This window comes from Medicago sativa, chromosome 7, assembly GCF_051527215.1.
Source record: "Medicago sativa cultivar Bolivia chromosome 7, Bolivia_mono, whole genome shotgun sequence".
NCBI classification, from domain to species: domain Eukaryota; kingdom Viridiplantae; phylum Streptophyta; class Magnoliopsida; order Fabales; family Fabaceae; genus Medicago; species Medicago sativa.
The window spans coordinates 58,424,066-58,444,845 of record NC_140755.1 but is presented as its reverse complement, the minus strand read 5'-3'; the positions used below and the strand labels follow the sequence as shown (position 1 = coordinate 58,444,845).

The window sequence follows — 20,780 nt, the reverse complement described above, 5'->3', positions numbered from 1 at the left end:
ATTCAAACATATTAAAATAAAAGACTAAGAAATAAATGCAACAAAAGCTAAGCTTCAAAGTGGTGAATTTTCTATAAAAGATTATTTCATTTGCAATATAGGTGGAAATTTTAAAATAAGTTGTAAACATTGTATATAGCACTAAACTGAAGGACTAAAATTCATTTCCTAGTACTCAATGCACTCTTGAAAATAATGCACAAACTTGTTCAATTCATATCCTTGAGGTTGGATTATCATAAATCAAAGCAATGAGTGTAAAGCAAAGCAAACACAAGCCTATAGCTGAAACAAGATTACATTTTCCAGAATCACATTAAATGCAAAATTGGAACAAACACAATCATCAAGTAATCAAGTAGTTTCAAACATATTTTCCGATTTTCTATTTCCACTTGTTCTTTCTTAAATGAATAAAAGTCTCAGAGACCAATATAGTGTGGCACAGTTGACGAATAACTCGGTCCTTTCTTGGACTTGATTTTACCATAATCTCTTGTGAATTTCTTATAAAAATACATGTTCAAAACAATTAATCCCCTCGCCCCTTTAACATTCTTTGGAGTAGCGGGCCACTCTTGCACACATTGAACCTTCTTATAGATGCAAGATCCCCAACATAAAAAATAATACAGCTTGACTATTGCTATCGGAACTAAGGACAGTTTTGGTTATAGATGCAAGATCCCCAACATAAAAAAATAATACAGCTTGACTAGTGCTATCGGAACTAAGGAAAGACAGTTTTGGTAAGGGTGGTATGCAAGATCCAACGAAAGGTGTAGATCTTTTTGCAAACCAGATATCAAGAAAAGAGTACGATCATCAGCTGGAAAACCATCCAACAGAGTGTTAACCAAGAAGCAGAAATTTCTCAATTTACAACTATAAGGATTAAGAAACAAAGGTATGTGAATCCAAAGATGATAATAAGTCTTTTTCGGGGAAAGCACAACAAACTTGCTGTGAATTAGCTGGTTGATGTATTATTTTGATTGCTATTGTATTATCTTCATGACAAAATCAACTATTCGTTTCTGAATATTTGTATTGAAGAAGAGTTCAGAAAAACAGTCAAAAAAATTATATTTAACAATCACCAACAGAATATTCACAATAGAAAAATATATAGCAACATAATTAACTATAATTTTGCAATATCATATGTGAATAAAATAAAACTTACAGTTAGTGAATATTTTGCAGTTATGAAACAGTCTTTGGAACACAATTAGAATATATAAATATAGCAACATAATTAACTAGAATTTGTCACGAATCCAATATGAATTAAGAACCACTTGAAGAAACTAATAGGAACAAGCCTGAATTATCCATTGTTAAGCGAACATGCCGCTTGCTCATTAAGATCTTCAAAAAATCAAAGACTATAAAATACTTTAGTTTTGTTTAAAATGTTCTAAAGACCAACCCTTGAAGAATATTCAAAGGGTGAAATAATTTCTTGTTGGAGAATCAAACTTCAGAAAGAACATCTTCTACATATATTGAATAATATAAGACCAAACAAATTCATTTAATTAAGCGAAAGTAAAATCGTAAACAATAATCCATAGAAATAGAAAATCACTCAACAGTGCAATCAAATCAAAGTCATTAGAGCAATGCAACAATTCACAAATATATAAAACATATATGAATGGACACAAATTTAAAAAGTGAACCGTCAAAGAAGAACTTGCTTTCAACAATATGAAACCAAGCTTTCGATATAATTCTTGGCGAAGACAAAACAAGAAATATTGTTAACTCTAGTTCTCTCTACTCTATTATCTTTCAAGTTATAAAGAACTGCTTGGATTAGTGATTTGTTCGCCAATATGAGTGTACCGTTTGAAAGACAAATTGGCCGCAAAGACTTCACGTCATCAAAGCCAAATTGTTTAATTTGAATATTCTGATAACTAATTTTAAGAAATTGAGCCCAAGACTTTTCAACTCATCATCTTCCATATAACAAAATGAGTTTTCTCAAAATCATGAGAAAAACAAAGACAGTTCATCAATACAGAAATAGTTGGCTTAACTGATGGAACTTGATAAAACTCATGAGGGGGCAGCATCATTGTGTATGTCTCTTTCCGCATATCAAGCGAGACAATCAAAAACTTCTCAATATGATGGTAAAAATCATCAAAAGCGGTGTCATTGCCAAGGCCCAACCAATTAAGACTATTACTAACATAAATACCACAATTCTCATCCATACTACGAAAATTGAAAGAAACCATAGGAAAATTTTCAATGTCTCTCCAAACATTATCACCCAAGGAAAAAACTCTAACCGTGGTTCTTTTCACTTTAGCTTCACCGTCATCATCGCGTAATGCCACCACTTTATAAGTGTCGGTTGAATTATCATAACCAAAGGCGAACTGAAAACTGCTAGGGCGGAGATTGCTAAAATTGTCAAACGACCCTAGTTTTTCAGAGATTGTTCTTATAGATGGGTTCCAGAAACGGAGCCAGATATTATTGGTTGCTTTTCGAGAAGAATAACCTAACAAACACAGTAGCCCATTGCATGAACCAACGATTGATCGATTGTATTTTAACCAGTAGTAAGGATCATTGGTAAGTGTGATCAAGTTTGAAGGATTCTCCAGCAAATGATGAACGGAGATTGGTACGACACTAGTAAAAGAAAACACAGAACGGAGGAGTGTGAATTGGGGGTTTTGTGAAGAACGCTTGAGATGTTTCTTGATAAAGGTAGGATGAGATATGATATTATTCCATGACTTGCTTACAGATTTCAGTTGAACAAGAGATTTCACGGGAAGGAAAGAGACAACTTCGGCGATAAGATCGTCTCAGAAAATGGCCGCAGCTGCTTTCCGAGTATTGGGCAGCAGCCGCGGTGACTTTCGGGGAACACTCATTAGAGGAAACTAAAACCCTTTTACAATCCTATTCTCTCTATGAGAGTAATTGGAATTTGGTGTTTCTTTGGTTTTAATTGGATTTGAACAGGTCAAACCATGATACAGAGGTTTCACCGGTTGCATCCACAGGTTTTTTAAGGGATATATACACTACCTATACTAAGGTTGACTTTTCTTTTTCCCATTATACCCTTAAACATATTTGAACAAAAAAAATGTTTCTGAACCAAGTTGCTTGGGCTCCGGTGGCAAGGAGCTCCTTCCAAGGACGTAACTGGGGAATACCTGGTTCGATTCCCAGGAGGAACAACGCTTGGTTTGTGCGCATGCCTCTAACACGAGCCGGATTAGTCGCCCACCTTTGGTGGATCGGAAACCGGTGCGAAAGGCAAAAAAAAAAGTGGATCGGAAACCGGTGCGAAAGGCAAAAAAAAAAAGTTTCTTAAGGATATGTTATTTTTTTGGTGTCATTCAAAAAGATAAGAATGTATATTATATTTGTTATATTTTTTTGAAAGATATCATATTTGTTATATTGTTGGTATCGTAAAATCAAAATATAAGTATAGTTTGTTATAATATTATTTTTTTTGGTTACATCACATTTTTTTTGGTTACATAGTTTGTTATTATAATATGAAAGTGCAAAATATCTATTATCTATTCCTATAATTTTAATTAGAATCAAAATAATTTTAACCAAAATTTCATAAAAAATATAATATGTAATTTATATGCATTAGCGCAATAAGAACACGGGACAGACGGGTACGGAGTTCACATCTAACCGCTAGTTTTTAATAAGATTATTTTAATGGATATATTTAATAAGTTTATTTAACTTGTTCGAAAAAAAAAAAGTTTATTTAGCTAGTTTTGTGTTTAAAAAATTAAATTTTTTAAAGCAAAACATGTCTCTTTTGGTGCTGTCCGCGAACCCCTCAATTGAGCTAAGCTTACGGGACAAAGCAAAACATGTCTAACCTAATTTTCTCTATTTCATTGATATTTTTCTCCAAAAAAATATGTTATTCCACCGGGGGTGTATATTTTTAACCCTTCATCCCTTCCTTCAAAAAAAAAAAAAAAAAAAAACCCTTCATCCTTAAACCCTAACACTCTGTTGCCGCAGTAGCAACCATAGCCCTTTCGCCTTCCTTCTAATTTTCTCTCTTTCCAACTTTTCAAAACCTAAAATGGTGAAGAGGAGCAAGAGTAAGCAATTCTCTTTCCATAAACTCTACCATGATCGTTATTAATGTTATTACTTTGATTTAATCATTGGTTTGGTTTGATTTGCAGAGAGTAAGAGCAAAAGGGTTCCATTGAAGAAGAAGTACAAAATCCAAAAAAAAGTCAAAGAGTATAACAAAAAGAAAAGCAAAGAAGCTAAGAAAATTCAATTGAGTGGTAATAGGAAGGTTGAGAAAGATCCTGGTATTCCAAATGATTGGCCTTTCAAGGAACAAGAGCTCAAAGCACTTGAAGCTCGTAGGCAACGTGCTATTCAGGAATTGGAACAAAAGAAAGCTGATCGTAAAGCAAGGAAGGTATTATTATTGTTCTCTTCTTGTTTATTGTATATATTTTTTGGATCGTAAAGAAAGGGGTATTATCTAAGTCATTTGCTATATCTAGGTCACAGATTTTATGAACTTTAGATCCTCGTTAGGCAATCGGCCCTATTTGGATTACTCATAGGCTCCTATGTATAAACTATTTTTATGAAGAAATATATATCCTATAAACTATAAGTTCTCTTCAGAGGAGAGCTTATGAAAATAAGCTGGAAACATCTTTTGAATGTATTCTTTCCATAATCTCTCCCTAACAGTATTTGTGGGCGTGGCACTATCTCGTTTGTTTAATTAGGAGTGCATTAGAAAGTAACTAATCAGTCATGTATGTGACCAAGAGCACGAGATATGAGAATTTAATTTTCATTTAAAAAAGACTTTGGATTCTCTCATCTCCTTTGTAAGCATTAGAAGATCCAGCTGTTGATAAATGGACGATTAGGTTATCATATTTGTTGCAAAGTTTATAGGTTGTGAAAATCAAGATTTCGTAGGCTTTTTCTCTTGTATTGACTCTTTAAAATTATTGTGGAATGTCACTCCAATGTTAACACTAGCTGCTTGTAGCATTCTCTACTCTACGAAATGCTAATTTCCTTATTACCGTTGAAAAAAAAAAAACCTCTCTGATTTCACTTCTGTTTTCTCACCTCAACGGTATCACCTAATCACCCATTTCATTTTGTTCTTCAAATTTTACGTCTTTTTAATCAACAAAATTAGTCATTTATGAATTATAAGACTTGCTTGTTCTTTTCTTCTTTCGGAGACATCTTGTTTAGATGGAAAAGCACCAACAACAAGGACTTGTTCCGTACAACCATGTAGTCATAGAATTATCAAGTTGGATTATCTTCTTCCCTCATTCTCTCCTTCTCCCTCCTTCAATTTGTCTCTTTCTCTCCCTCTCTTGATCTTATTTTTTTTTCGTTTTTTCTCTCTACGATCTTCTCTCCAAAATTTAGAGAGAGATAGACACAATTTGGTGAAGGATGAAGAATGAGAGAATGAAGAGAAGGAGAGAATCCAAATCCTAGAATCATTGAGGTCTTGGTAGTTGGCTTTTGTCGTAATAAAAGACGAAAAATTTAGTACAAATAAAACGAGTAAATAAATTTTATTTTATTTAATATGCGGTGAGAAAATATGTCTCATCTTTTGTGGCATAGTATGACATAGTTGTGCTTCACTTGTCGTTTTTAGAAAAATATGTGTTCACGTATGTAAACATGAATTACAATAGATGAGCTACTCAATGGAGCTGCCTATGAGGAGCTCCAAGAATACTCTAAAATAAATAAGGTAAAGAATACAATGTTTAGGCTAGAAAATGAATCACCCCCCTACTGCCCTCTAAGTATCTTCTTTTATAGTCATCACTTTCTTGACCTAATGGGCCTCTCTTTGGATGTCCAGGCCCATTAGCAGAATTGGCTACACCTTCTCCGTGCATCTCCTCCGTACAGGACACGTGGAGCTGGAGCACAGCTTACGTCACTTGTCTGTGCAGGACGCGTGGCACACCATGAAACACTTCTTTTGATGACCACAACTTCCACTTGAATCATAACGTGAGGAAGAAGTGGAACTCTAGTTGATATGAAGGGTAGAGCTTAGCTGAACATGCTGAAGGGTAGAGCTTGGCTGAACATGCTGGAGGGTAGAACTGAGCATGCTGAAGGGTACAATTCATGTGACCTGAACAATCAAGTTGAGCTAGGCATGATGAAGATCGAACTCATGTGACAAGGACGATTAAGACGAGCTAAGCATGTTGAAGGTCCAGCTCATGTGACCTGGATGATCAAGCTGAGTTGGACATGTTGAATAATCACGGTATAGTAAAGTCTATGTGGTAGGTCATCCATACCAGTCCAATATGGTTTGATGAGAGTTTAGGTAAGAAATTTAAAACATGTAGTCGATTTGGTGAAAGTATTGACGATTTAAAAGAAAGTCTACATAACATGGCATATAGCTGTGTTCGTAGGTGGAAAATGCGATGATTTACTATGTGCCGAAAAGGGAGATTTGTAAATTTATCAAATAGGGCAAAAAAAAAAATTAGATTTTTTTTTTGGTAGATAGACGAAATGGCAAAGCCATTATAAACTCACACACACAAGTGGAGGTAGCGGGATTCGAACCCCGGTCATGTCGTCTGACCTAACAATTTCGGCATTTTGCCAGTTTAGCTAGGACTTGTGGACAAATAGGGAAAATTATTATTAAATGCCAAATGACGCAATTAGTTTTAAAATGATAAATGAGACAATTAAATTATCATGCCATCTATGTGCATATCAGGGATCATTTGGATAAAGTTCTGTTTTTTATTTATTTTATTCGTATTTGGCTTTGAACTTTATGTGGCAAGTGTTTTACAATTCTTCTTGCCTTGTGTTTTTATGTCTATATGGTTGTAATTTGTCGTTAATTACATGGTTTTCACTAACCCTTAATACCAACATTTTAGGTACTAAAGAAGATATGCATGCTTGAAGTTACTTGTTGAAGGATGTACGATGGCGAATACTTTTCTCGTTTATATTGTCTTTTATTGAGGAGGAGACAATTTTTTCTGTTAGGAAATAATCAACTTTAAACACCTTTTTTTCTACAATTATTCTAAATTTTTTGTCTAAGTTTCTTTTAGGGATTTATATTGATGGCTATTTCCAAAATAATAGGGAGGGAAACACTTGTGCAGATGGTTTTGCTAACTTAGGCTTAGCACTATCTTCACTTGTGTGGTTTCCCTCTATTCCTGCAGGTATTAGGCATGAATATTACAGGAATGGGTTAGGATTACCTAACTTTAGATTCTCTACCTTTTGAAGAGGTCTTGACCTAGTTCCCCTCTTTTTGTATCTTCTTTTCTCTTTTATGAATTTTGGTATTGCTTTTGCATAAAAAAAAAAATTTCCAAAATAAAAAGCAGTAAAAATGAAGTTATATTTGTATCTGTTAATAAGTTAGAAAAAATTATTTTACAATTCAAATGGTTAATTTAATTATTTCACAAACTTAAAGAATTCAACCATGCCATAAATCATTTCCAAAATTAAATAAAATTAATATATTGGACTGCATCTTTGCTCCATTTAGCTATACTCCATTTAGTTGTATTTTATACGAAGACTTGTTGAAATATTGAAAGTGTGACTATAATAATTTTATGGTGTAAGACTTAAGTTGGTGAAGATGATGATGATGATTATGAAGAAGAAGAGGTGAAAAGAAGTTCAACATTAAAAAAAATAGGTGGTGCATTTCCATAATGGTTGTATTTTGGAAAGAAAAAAAAAATCAAACTGTCAATATTAAACAAATTAATGTGGTCTTTGCTGGACCACCTATAATATTAGTCCACGTTAAACATTGAGGTTAATAAAAAAGGATTAATTTGACTAACATAAACGTTACAAAAATTAATTATGGGATCAAAATGAAAACACTAAATAAGTTACAAACATATCCAATTTAGATATTTTTAAAGTAATGTCTTAGATGAAAATTTGGTGTGTTATACTATGGTATTAGAGCAATAATCATCGAACTTATTTAGTTTTTGTGTGGGATGACATCCATGCCTTATCTGATGTTTTTGTGTCGGATGAAAATTTGTTGATTTTTTTTTTTAAGGTGGTGATTTTGAGCAGCTAAGGTTGGAGAGGAAATGGTTTTCTCCTTCGAGGGTGCGTCACATCTTGATAACTTGAAATCGGTTATGAAGGTCAGACAAACACGAGAAAAGGGGGTTTGAATTGTGTTTTGAAAGTTTTAAATTTTTTATAAAGGTCTCGGTAACGATATAAATAAGTGCCAAAATTAAAGAGAGAATGACAAAAAAGAACACAACAAAATCTTTTTTGGTTCACTCCTCAAATCAAAGAAAATCCAGTCTCTTCGCACATAAGGATTTTCACTATAATCAAACTTTACAAAATTACTAAGACATCTTTTTTATAGATTACCTTGCCTTGACCTAGAGGACTTCTACCTATGTATATCTACCTACCTGGCTTTACTTGGGATTTCCTTGCCTTAACCTTAAAGATTTCTTGCCTAAACCTAGAAGACTTCCTTGCTTCAAACTAGAGAAATTTGGGTATGAATAGCAGGTTGGTAGACTACATGTGCAATAACGTTCCTTAAAAGAGGAGGGGGACTAGAAGTTTTCTTTGACTTTTTAACAAATTTGAAAATAGGGGGATCAAAATTGCATTTAAGCCTAATTAATATTTAGCATTTTTGCAAAAATTTGGTCTTACTAGAGGTTAAGTGAATAACGGTTAAAAAGTTCTTATCCTCTGCAATTGAAATAGAAAAATTCAAATAAACTCCAAAATAAAGAGACTACAGGATGAACGAAATACAGCACATAGCGGATATTTGTCAAAGGGCAAATTCAAATAGGGAAATCACTCCCTTAATGGAGAATGTGTCATTATGCATGAATAATATGCAAAAATTTCAGGTCATTACATGCTTTTCATGGTTTATAGATTGAAGAGTTTCTTAAACATTAACTTCATAATTTTCAAACAACCATGTTTCATGAAATAATTCAATTGCTTCCTAGCTATTTTCTGTTGTATCTGTTTTATATGTCCTTAAGTAAATCTCGCCCAAAAAAATGACAATTGTGCTTTAATGATATATCAATGCACATCAAATCAAGTTGATAATCGTATTGATTTAATTGACCACGCCAATTAGATATCGTTGCAAGAGGTTCACCATTGTTTTTGTGATGCAGACGAGCCCGGTTGTTGTGAATGCTTACTTCATTTGGTCATACTTCTGTTTAATGAAAACCTAAGTAGCAAACTAGATCAGTTCTCACAAATCTAGAGATTAAATGTCTAAGACTGCAACAATCAAAGTGCGCTATACATATAAAACTAGATCAATTCTCACAGATCTAGAGATTAAATGTTCTTTATGCAAACTAAACACTTAGGTATCGACTGTGATGTAGTTCATGATTGACATGTCTATCTATCTGGTGGATAAACAAACAATGCAGAAGACATATGGAAATTCAACAATTAAATGCATCAAACTATAGTTTCATTTTGAATTCCAGAGAAACGAAAAGCAGAAATGCGAGTAAACGAAAAGCAGAGAAACGAAAAAAATGTCAAGATTCATTATCTTGATAAAAACTGTGATTGAAGTTATTCTAGGTAGGAAGTACTTGATCAAATGTTAATTTAATCTGATAAACTTTAAAAAACAACCAACAAGCATAAAGTTCCTTTGAGCCAAAACAAAGACAATGAATATAAGTTTTCATAAACTGTGTGAATAGAAGACGATATATAGCAGAATCCATATATAGCAGGATACAAAATGAATCAAGAACAAGTTTATGAAAAATAAATTGAAACCAAATAACATTATATCTAGGAATTTTTTTATTTTTTTTTAAACAGCAAATTAATTTATTAGAACAGCTCACTCGAAGTACAAACAAGAAGTACACAAGAAAGTTCGGAAAGATACAACAACGCTGCACTAGCAGATAACAACAAAACTAGCAAAAGAAAACTACAAGGAAACAAATCCAAACACAAAATAAATGTTCATTAGCAGCCAAAACTGCAGCCACTAGAACCTCACACCATACACGAAAGACGAGCTGAACAACGTATGTGTGCTGCAACAACTTTCAACTATGCTGAGATGAATACAACCCTACATCACAGGTAACATGAGGATTGAGGGCTATGTTATTATATATTAGATTCAATAGCAATACCATTATCTAGTACAAATAATGAGTAAATAACTCTTGCTTCCCTAATCAACATTGATGTACTTGGTCTAAACACAGTCAGAACAAGCATATTCAATATATATTAATTTGCAAAAATATCTTTATACTTCAATTCTTGATAAATAACCAAGCTCTAAATGTGGTAATAGGATCACTCGTGCATAGTATCAGCAACAAAATTTAGATGTAAATGGAATTAACATAAGTTTGAAGAAATATGATGAATCTAATTTTTCTTTCTTTCTCATCAATTGATATGTATCACTTGCTCACTAAATAGTTAATTCCCCACTTTCAACTGCCATGCTGAGGACAATATCACACTTAAGTTTTGTTTAAAATGTTGTCGAAGACAACCTAATAAAGAGTATTCAAAAGCAAAACAGATGCAATAGCAAAAGCAAAACAGATTCAATAGCAAAAAGCAAAACAGATTCAATAGCAAATACATAATCATTCAACAACACAATCAAATCAAAGTCATCATGATTTAATTATAATACAATTAAATCTAAACCAAACGAGAAAATTGTTGTAGAGAAACTTACTTTCAACAATAAGAAACCAAACTTTCAACATAATTCATGTTGTTGAACCAAGTTTTATTGACTCTTTCTACTCTACTATATCTCCAATTATAGAGAATAGCCCGACCTTCAAGATCGTTTGTCAATAAAAGTGTACCAGTCTTCTCCGAGAGGAATAATGGAAACAAATAAAACTCCGAATCATTCAAGTGATCATATACTTGAAGATTATCATAACTAATTTTAAAAAGTTGAGTCCATGAATCTTCAACTCCAAATTCCTTCATTTCCCATATCACAAAATGAGTTTGTTTGTAATCATGTGAAAAACAAAGACAATCCTTTAAGACACTTAGATATGGTACGACAATTGGCACTTCTGTGAAACCTTGAGGTGGCAAAAGCAGAGAATGCGTTTCGGTGCCCAAATCAAGAGAAATGATCACAAATTGTTGAATAGTAATATTGTTGCAATCATAATGAGAGCGGTAATCGCGAATTGCCAGACAATTAATACTCTCACTTAGGTTCACAACATTCATCGAATAACCATGATCCACGGGAGAATTTTGAATAATTCTCCAAACATTATTGCCCATACTGAAAAAAAGCACATTATTTGTATTTGGAACTAAATACGCCATCTTATAAGTGTCAGTTGAATTAACATAACCAAAATTCAAATTATGATGGAAATGTAGGTTGTTATGAATAGTATATCCTAGTTTTTCAGATATTGTCCTTGCGGCTGGGTTCCAAATATCCACATCTCAATGTCGAAATTGGCAATGAAAGTATGGCTAAACAAGCAGAGCAATCCATTGCAAGAGCCAACTATGTCAAATCCGTGCTTGTCCTCAAGTTGATAGTAAGGATCTTCTAGAAGATTGAAAATGCTTGGAGGGTCTTGTAGCAATCGAAAAACTTTGAAGGATAGGACATTGTCATCGGAGGTAGATACTAGTTAAAAGTCTGCATTACGTGCAGATCGAGTAAGGTGCAATTTGACAAAGGTGGGACTGGAGATGAGAGAGTCATGTGACTTACTCAAGCACCTAAATCGAAGGAGAGATTTGACAGGAAGCAAGGAAAGAATACCAGTGATATGTTCATCGGGAATGAATATCGGTGGTGGTATGTCGTTGAGAGAACGTCGTGACTGAGTTTGGAGTGAGGTTATACATTTGTTGTGGTGTTGTTAGTAATAACTACTCCAACTTAAAATCTCTAAATGTAAATAAACAAATTTTTACAAATGTGTGTCATTCTTCCATAGTTTATTTTTGGTATTTCAGCTTTCGAAATACAATAGGAAATGGCTTTCAACCTCTCAAGAGTTGAAATATTCTCCTTTGACAAGAAAGAGAAGAAAAATCTCCTTCGAAAGTGGAAAAATTTCCCTTTTGACATGAAAAAGGAGCAAATTCTGAAATTCACAGGACTTGCAACATTTTCTTAGCATCTACTAATTGGGACAACATAAAATTCTTCCTTTCAACTGTTTTTAGTAAACAATACAGAAAAAAGCACTAAAATTGTTTTGGAAAACAGCTCAACCTATACTTAGAAAACAGAATTAAAACCAATAAGAGTAAAGGTTGAGGCATCAACCCTCAAAATCATGACAAACTATAATATCCCGCTTATTCAAGTTACGAGATATTATCTGCTAACGATAATTTGCTCGCGTTTAAGAGTGGGGGCAATTTTGGTATTCGAGTGTGAAGAGTATTTAAGGGATTTAGGCCCCAAAAAATTCATTTGTCTTGCAACTTTCTCTCTCTAGGTTTTGTTTCAAAACTTTGCTCTCTTCCCTCTCTAGAAAATCGATCCTTCTCTCCCTCTCCAAACCATCATCACTTTGTGTTATCTTCTCCAAGCAAGCATCTATGTAAGGAGTGAATGATTCTTGATGGAAACAACTAAGAGAACTTGATGCAAGCTTCCTCAATTTGATCACTACTTATTAGGGATTTGGTAGAAGCTTAGGAATACTTCAGTAACACTTCTTTTGGTACAAGGTGAGTTCCTAGTTAGTTAACCTTCCTATGATTTGAGATTTCTTAGTGTGGAAGTTATGTTTTGTGCCAAATTTTGTTAGTTTTATTTTGGTACCCTAAGCCAATTCTTGATGATAACTTGTTAAATTTGCCATGGAATATGTTTAATATTATTTCTATATGTTGCTGGATGTTTTGGTGCATTGCAGGAACCATTTGGATGAGTTTTGGGTCAAAAATGCAAATTTTACACCACAGACCCGAAGAAACTCGCTATTAGCGAAATATTTCGCTAATAGCGAAATTCTTCAGAGCCATGCCCAGAAAAACTCGCTAATAGCGCAGCTCTCTGACTTGGCAAACATGCTTTTGGCCTGTTGGTCTAGTCTAGGGTCGGTGGTGCATTCCGAGGCCTTTCTTTCATCGTTTTACAACTTTATAACCCCAAAACAACATCTAGGCAATGCACATAACATCAAACGATTCTTGAATCAAAGATCATGGCAAACTTAGGATAATTATCAAGAACGGCATAAGAGAATTTTACTCGAATCATGATGGGTTAGAGATGAAATAGGCAAGGGAGGAAACATAGAGCCTCGACATAGCTTGTCGATAATAGAACATCATTTTAGAATATAAGTATGATGAGTTGTGATGCGATTAGTTTAATCTATTCACTAAGAAATATAATAAAGATGTAGTTGGCGTGCCGCTTGTGATCCACACTAGGTCGAATCTCAAGTGGTTTTCATTAGGTGAAATGGGATAAGCTTCGCATGAGGGGCCCATACAACATAGAGGGAGTACCGTTGTTACCTTAGATAGGTTTTCATCGGTTAGATAGGGATTGTGCTCGGGTTTACTCCACCCCGGGGCTCTCTGTAAAATTTGATTTCAGATAATGTATTGTTCAACGCTAACCTCTAATTTAATGTATACGATTATGTATGTTATGATGTTAGACTTGAGTAAGCTATGAAGATTACCGACGACGTGTTTAGGATTTTCTTATTCGTCCGATATAGAGACGTGTCATGAATGTTAAGCTTTGGCCTTGATACATTAGTGTATCTCGGTATAGCGATCTTAGTTCCCCCTCGATCGCCTTGACACGTAAGATGATAGTTAAGCCTGTTACATATGATGATCCTACGACGGTTCTAGCATGCACTACTGTCTAGGTAAGCATGTCCACACACGTATAATCAACCGTCAGGTTGTATCTTAGACATGAGGTAACCGTAGATCTTTCCCCGAGGTTACCTATAGTTTAGGGTTTAGATAGAACTCACTGAGGCATTATGTCTCATCCCTCTCATTATTTGTTCTGGTTCACAGGTCTCTCGTGGCAAAGGTAAAGAGAAAGCTTTGGATTGATCGTGCTTTTTCGTGGATCCAACTTTGTGTCTTTCTATTGATGCATATGTTATATTATTGAGATGTGTTGTAATGAACTTTGTAGATAAGCTTCGTTCGACTATCTTTGTAAAAATAATGTAACATAAGCCTCATGTTGGCATTGTATCTAAACTCTCGACTGATGTCGTTTCTGTATTATATAATTAATGTATTCAATATCAGTTTTAATGCACTTGAGTATTCTAGACGCTTTCAATTTGGGGCGTTACACAAACTAAAGTTATATCCAACTTGAACTATGAGGAAATAATATTACGAGATATAATTTAATTTATACAAAACATTGGGCACACGATCTTCTAAAGAGTTCCTATGATATCAACTCTAGGCATTGGAGTTGTGTTTTTAAATAACTGTTCCGCTACTTTGATTATATCCACATTAGCTACGTTTACTAGATGTAAAGGCTTCAGCACTATCAATAACTCCAGTCTAAGAAAGCTTGGAGGTTGATCTTCCTTTGAAATGGCATTTGAGCGCAAGTCCTGCACAATTAGAGTGAATTGGAGACATTTTTAAATGGATATTTTCAAAAGCTTGATTGAGTAAGTTCTAAGTACTACAAGAAGAAAAAAGAAAAAAAATAATAGTAATAGGTAACACGTGATTGCAAAGATGTTATGAACATTAAAAAAAGTTTTTTGAAGAGGCTAAAATAATATATTACCACCACAAAAAAGTCATCCATCCAGCACAAGGCGTGCTAAGGAAGACTTAAAATGTCCAAATTACAAACCCAAAAAAGAGAAACAAAACAACAACAAGGTGCAAAGAGGAGTTAAGTTACAGAAGTTGGACAAAACATAAGATTTTGCGTCCGAAAATTGTAGTCAAAATCGAATTAAACAAATTTTGATCTAAACCACCAAAACACAAGAAGCTTAACCTAATCGTCCATGGAAATTAATAAATGAGTGAGCAGTAATTTTAGTCAAAACCATTGTATCAGAATGTATAAAAACTTTAAGGCAAAGACAAAACCATGTTAATGATTCTTTATCTAATTTATTTGTAACACTTATGTCTTTAATAGATAAAGTACATAATGTTAAAAAAAAATAAGATAAAAAGATAAGTGTTACAAATACCTTGGTATAGTTTTGAAAAACTTTAATAGCACATCCCTATGTGTCTTTCGTTAATAATTAATTTTCAGTGATAGATAAAACTAACAAATGAAAAAAAAAAAATAAAGAGGTGAAAGTATGCTAAAGTAACTTTCATGTAGTATTGTTCGAATGACAGAATTATTAAGTTTCAAAATCTTCACATTGGCAAGAACTTGCAGCCATCCTAAGAAGATTTGGAGTAGAAAGTGATAATTGGCAAGATGATACGCAAGTTAAAGTTAAATTGGAAAGTGAATAATTAGATATGCAGAGGACTTGTGTGTTGTGTGTCCTTAATCAAACAACAATAACCGAGCACCAAGGTATTCAACACAAGACAGTTTGAAAAGGGGTCAGCACAGTGACTGTTAGTTGTAGCAAAGTAGAAGTATTCAAGATGCAAGGTTCTTAATGCAGACAAGTGAAGAGATTTTGGAAGTATAGGATATTTTGGATTTTCGTTTTTCTTTCTATTAGAGATATATAGTTTAGTTACCACTAGTATTAATCCTATTAGTATATATAGGTGTAACCTCCCCATAAGTGGGATAACTTTCACTCATTGTAACATTTTCATATTCATTTTTCCATCAATACAAAGAGTTGGTTAAGCTTTTCTCTCTTTCATCCATGGATACCATGTTTCCTAACATGGTATCAGAGCATATTTGGTATCCGCTTGAAGGATATTTTCCGCTGCATTTTCTTGAGAAAATCAAATTTTTTCTATTTTCTTTTTCTTTCCTATTCTAGAAATTTTTTTCCATTCAATTTTCTCTGTTTTCTTTTTCGTCATTCTGGATCGGATTTGTCTTACCTTATCTCAATTTCATCCAATTTCTTTGATTCAATACTTTTTCTGTGTCTTCTCATCAGCGATTTTGCTCTTAATTCGGCTAGATCTCGTTTTGATCACTTTCCCCTAAATTCTAGGTTTCACGTTCTGTTTTTTTTTGTTCAATGTTCATCTAATTTCATGTGCGATTCACAATTCATGTTCAATTCAATTTTCAATTTTGTGTTTTTGCAATTCAGTTTCGATTTTCGGTTACTTCGACCACATCGTGTTTCTTCTGTTCTCAATTTAATTCTACTTGCTTGTATTCTGTTCACTTTCTTTGTTATCGATCGGGTCTCGTTTCGTTCCTTTCTTCTCTGTTTGATCATTGTTCCTTCGTGTTTTAGTGTTTTGGTCTTTATCGCATATTGCTTCCAACTTTGATGAAAGTAAAGCCACAGAAGCTGCGGCGTTGCTGCTGTCAATCCAATCCAGCTCCGTCAGTATTCCTCCCCGACGAGCTTATCACCGAAATTCTATCCTCTCTTAGGGTAAAGTCTCTCATGAAGATGAAGTGTGTATGTAAGTCTTGGAAAACCCTTATCGCCGATTCTAAATTTGTCAAAATACACCTTAATAGGTCATTTGCATGGAACCCATATTTCTCACTAGTCATGTACAACAGACCCATAGAAACCGATGTTTGCAGTTTCATACCCTTCTCCGTTAGCAGTTTATTCGAAAACCGTTATACAACTCCTCCTAAAGATCCTTACTATGAGTTGAATGATAAGGACTGTCGTGAAGTTATTGGTTTCTGCAATGGATTGGTTTGCTTGCTCGGTTATTCTCTCGCCGATCATAATGCAGTTATGTGGTTTCGTTTTTGGAACCCTGCCACCAGGAAAATTTCTGATAAATTAGGGTATTTGCATGATGACAATTATAGACGGAACTCTTGGATGTTTATGTTTGGTTTTGATAATTCAACCGACGCATATAAGGTTGTGGCCTTGAATTGTGAAGATGTTTTCAAAAAACCAGAGGTTAAAATGAGCATTTTTAGTTTGGGGGATAATGTTTGGAGAAGTATTCAAAGTTTAACTATTTTTCCTTATCAATTTCAATCTCCTTATTCAAGTGTCTATGGTGGTGTACATTTCAGTTGCACCGTTAATTGGTTGGCCCCCTCTCTTTGGACTCCTAATTGTGTTTTTAAAACTGATTGTTTACCTTGATCTAGGTACTGAGACATACACACAGTTGATGCCCCCTCAAAGTTGTGAGAAGGTGTCAGGTGCATATGCAAGTGTTTGTGTGTTGCTGAACTCCTTTTGTTTTTATCATAACACGATCAATGGAACCAATTTTGTTATATGGAAGATGACAAATTTTGGAGATGACAAGTCTTGGATTCCATTCCTTAAATTTAACCACCATAATCTTCGCGCGAATTGTGAAATTAGATTTGCTGAGTTAAACCCTTTGCACCTTTTTGAAAATGGTGATACACTTTTATTCGGAAACAGCCTACAAGACAGAGCAATTCTCTATAATTGGAGAAATAATATAGTATTGAAACCTAAAGTTAACAATAAGGGATGTGCATTGAACTAAACACATATTTGTAATTATTTTAGACGCATCTTTCCTTGTCTAGATATTGTTGTTTAGTAGATATCCATAATATTGTGGACAAGTGTTTCAATGAGTTCTTGTGAAAACTGATTCTAACCATGTTTAATAGCAAGCTCAAAATGTATAACCATAATTGATTTGAAGAACTTGGTGTACTATTGCATTCAATTTCACTATCTTAGACAGTGTTGATTTGAGAGTTGATCTCTTAGACTCTTAGACTTCATAGACCACATTCACGTATGCATGATTTCCACTTTCTATACTACCAAATGTGATCAGTTTTGGATACTGTACTACTTAAATCTAAAGCTTAAAATAAGACAAGTTTCTTTCATGTTGTGAGAATATTTTGGGTCGGGTCTAATTTTATGATGTAAAGGTTAACGAAAATGGTTTATGACTGAGCATCGATGAGTTGGATAAAAACACGGTTTATGATAGAACATTTTGCCTTTGTTTAATGATAATAGAAGACTAATTTATTTCATGTTGGTAAACAAGTAAGCGATTCTTACCTTTTTAATGTGGTGTGAGGCTTAAGTGTCGGAACAGGTAAGGAAGCAATAAAGACATTATCGCATCCTGGTAGTGATGCAATCCATCAGATTTGCTTTATTTGATGTTACATTTATATGTCAAGACTCACGATACTAGCTCCGAGTATGCAAGAAAAAAATGCATCTTAACGAGCTGGTAATGTCTGTTGTTTTTGCCTTTCGGTGTCTTGGAGGCTGCTGAAATTGATCAGCAGAGGAAGCTCCACCATATCCGAAATAAATTGAGGTCTAAAATTATCATATGTCGAATTTAGAGATTGAATACCATGACTGGTGCATTAAAAGAATTGTTCAATTTTCTCTGCGTTCCGTTGAGCACTTCATTCTCTATTTTTGGTTACCATTCAATTCTTTTATTTTATTTACCTTTTTTTTTAAACGATGGACTAATTTGTCGACTTAAAAATTATTTTAATTTCACATTGACATTTAACTGGCACTTTTAACGCCATATAGGTACACTAATAGTACCATATCATATGTTCAATGATAGAAATTGGTTTCAAAGACTAAATTGCCTTGGTTTAATTTTATAAAAAGACTGAATCGGAGCTTTTTATTTGTCGATTACTAATTTAGGCATTACACAGTTTTTCAGGGACCAAAAAAGCAGACCCAGCTGCATGTTGATCCAAAAAAAGAAGTTATTCCCATAGTTGCAATTCCAAAACTAACACGACATTCTTTGAAACATCATTGAATCGCTTTCTAGGATCAGCCTAAAACAAATTTTGACAGCTCCTCATAACATATATAGATAAAAAAAAATTATAATGTTCAGTGAATCAAGGGGAGGTTTGGCGCAATGGTAAAGTTGTTGTCACTAAACTAAAGGGTCACGAGTTCAAGTCCTTGCTCGACGGGTTCCAACATCAATCGATGAGTGAGAACGATTGATGAACGATTCAGTGAGTTCAACGGTGAGTGAGTTCTGACGGTGATTAGGGTTAAAAAAAGAGAGGACGGTGGTAGTTGGTGAGGTTGACAGTTGTGGGTTGTAAATGGAGAAAGAAACGACCAAGTGGGTTAAGAGACAGAAGAGTGAGTGAAAGAGGACGGTGGTGGGTTAGAGAAGCGGTGATGGTTCAGGACGGCGGTTGGCTCAGAACGGTATCAAAAAAATTTATTCACTTATTATTATGCAGATTTGTTTGGACACGTGCTTTGAGCCAAGTACCACTCCTTGTGGTCACAGGTAACAAATTGAAAGACTAAAAGTTATATTAAGTTGAGATATTATGGTTTCTGTTCAAGATATATTATATTGGTAGCTCATGCTCGTCCTGATAATAATATGTTACAGCAATGGACAATCCTACACCGTGAACACGGTTCTCTGGAACGCAATTCAACTCATTTTTCCTCTAGAGATTGATGCAAGGAAAGTTGTTGAACGTACCATAAGGAATAGAAGTATACAATCATATCAAGTAGGGGTACGACTTCAAGGAGAAACGAAGCAACACCACTAGAAAATGAGAATGATTCACCGGCTAGAAGGTTACAAAGACAACTTGATGGACAACTGTCATAGAACAGAAACAAGGGTTCACAGTAATTCAAGGAATAAAACCTCTTCATCATCAAATTTGAGGGCTATGGCAACTGAAGTCACAAATCTTCGTAAGACGACCCTAGCAAGCACCGTCGTCTAAGAAAGCAAGTCCCCACACACGTATAATCAACCGTCAGGTTGTATTGTAGACACTTGGTGACCGTAGGTTTCCCCCGAGGTTGCCTATAGCCTAGGGTTAGGTGGAACTCACTGAGACATTATGTCTCATCCCAATCCTTATTTGTTTCAGATATCAGGATGGTTTAGCAAGCTAGTAGCCGAATGGATGTTGCAACAAGAGTTCGTTCGTACCCACTGCTGGATGATGTGGATTTCAAGGGATGCATTTATTATTCTTTAGAAAAGCTGAGTTGTAATATTATTGTACGAACGCTTTTGTTGTATATTAAATTCATTCGAAGTTTTTATGTTGTAAATTTTTAATGTATCCAGTACTAAACTAATGCACATGCTAGACTTTCTAGATACGTCTAGTATGGGTGTTACATTGATGTTAAAATTCATAAAAATAATCACTATTCACAAATAAGCACTTATTCAATTAAGTAGAAAAATAGATTATAGTTTATTCATGAAAGAGCACTATCCCCCTTACCTTAAACCTTCAAGAATTAGAATCCTAGCCTCACTTTTGCTCCAAAGCTCCAATCCAATCTTTCTCTCTCTAGATCTTCTTCTAACCCTTGTTGTCTCTCTTTCTCTTTCTACCTCTTCCTCCAAAAAATTTTGAAATGTGTGAATGAATGAAAATTACCTAGTTTCTCTTAGGACTAGAGTTTATATAGGCTCCTCAATAATGGGCTCAACCCTCAAATTTCTATTAAAGTAATAGATAATGAAAATATTTACAAATGAAAAGAGAGAATTCTATTGAAATCAAACTCGCTTCACGATAAACCTTG

At 34.2% G+C, this 20,780-nt stretch overlaps 3 protein-coding genes and 1 pseudogene across 3 annotated transcripts; 2 read left to right on the top strand and 2 right to left on the bottom strand.

The window, feature by feature from the left end:
• Positions 1-1,955: 1,955 nt before the first annotated feature.
• On the bottom strand, positions 1,956-3,234 carry LOC146907165 (F-box/kelch-repeat protein At3g23880-like). The gene is made up of 2 exons (XM_085729039.1): positions 3,192-3,234; positions 1,956-2,521 (listed from the first exon to the last, which is right to left on the bottom strand). The coding sequence occupies exons 1-2, from the start codon at positions 3,232-3,234 to the stop codon at positions 1,956-1,958; spliced, it is 609 nt and encodes a 202-aa protein (XP_085585165.1).
• Positions 3,235-4,001: 767 nt separating this feature from the next.
• LOC146907164 (guanine nucleotide-binding protein-like NSN1) lies at positions 4,002-7,128 on the top strand. Its single transcript, XM_085728167.1, has 3 exons — positions 4,002-4,121; positions 4,209-4,456; positions 6,960-7,128. Exons 1-3 carry the CDS (start codon positions 4,103-4,105, stop codon positions 6,996-6,998), a joined length of 306 nt encoding a protein of 101 aa, XP_085584293.1. The 5' UTR covers positions 4,002-4,102; the 3' UTR covers positions 6,999-7,128.
• Positions 7,129-10,818: 3,690 nt separating this feature from the next.
• On the bottom strand, positions 10,819-13,351 carry LOC146907163 (F-box/kelch-repeat protein At3g06240-like; annotated as a pseudogene).
• Positions 13,352-16,547: 3,196 nt separating this feature from the next.
• LOC146907162 (putative F-box protein At3g17265) lies at positions 16,548-17,744 on the top strand. Its single transcript, XM_085729037.1, has 2 exons — positions 16,548-16,947; positions 17,348-17,744. Exons 1-2 carry the CDS (start codon positions 16,548-16,550, stop codon positions 17,719-17,721), a joined length of 774 nt encoding a protein of 257 aa, XP_085585163.1. The 3' UTR covers positions 17,722-17,744.
• Positions 17,745-20,780: the final 3,036 nt, after the last annotated feature.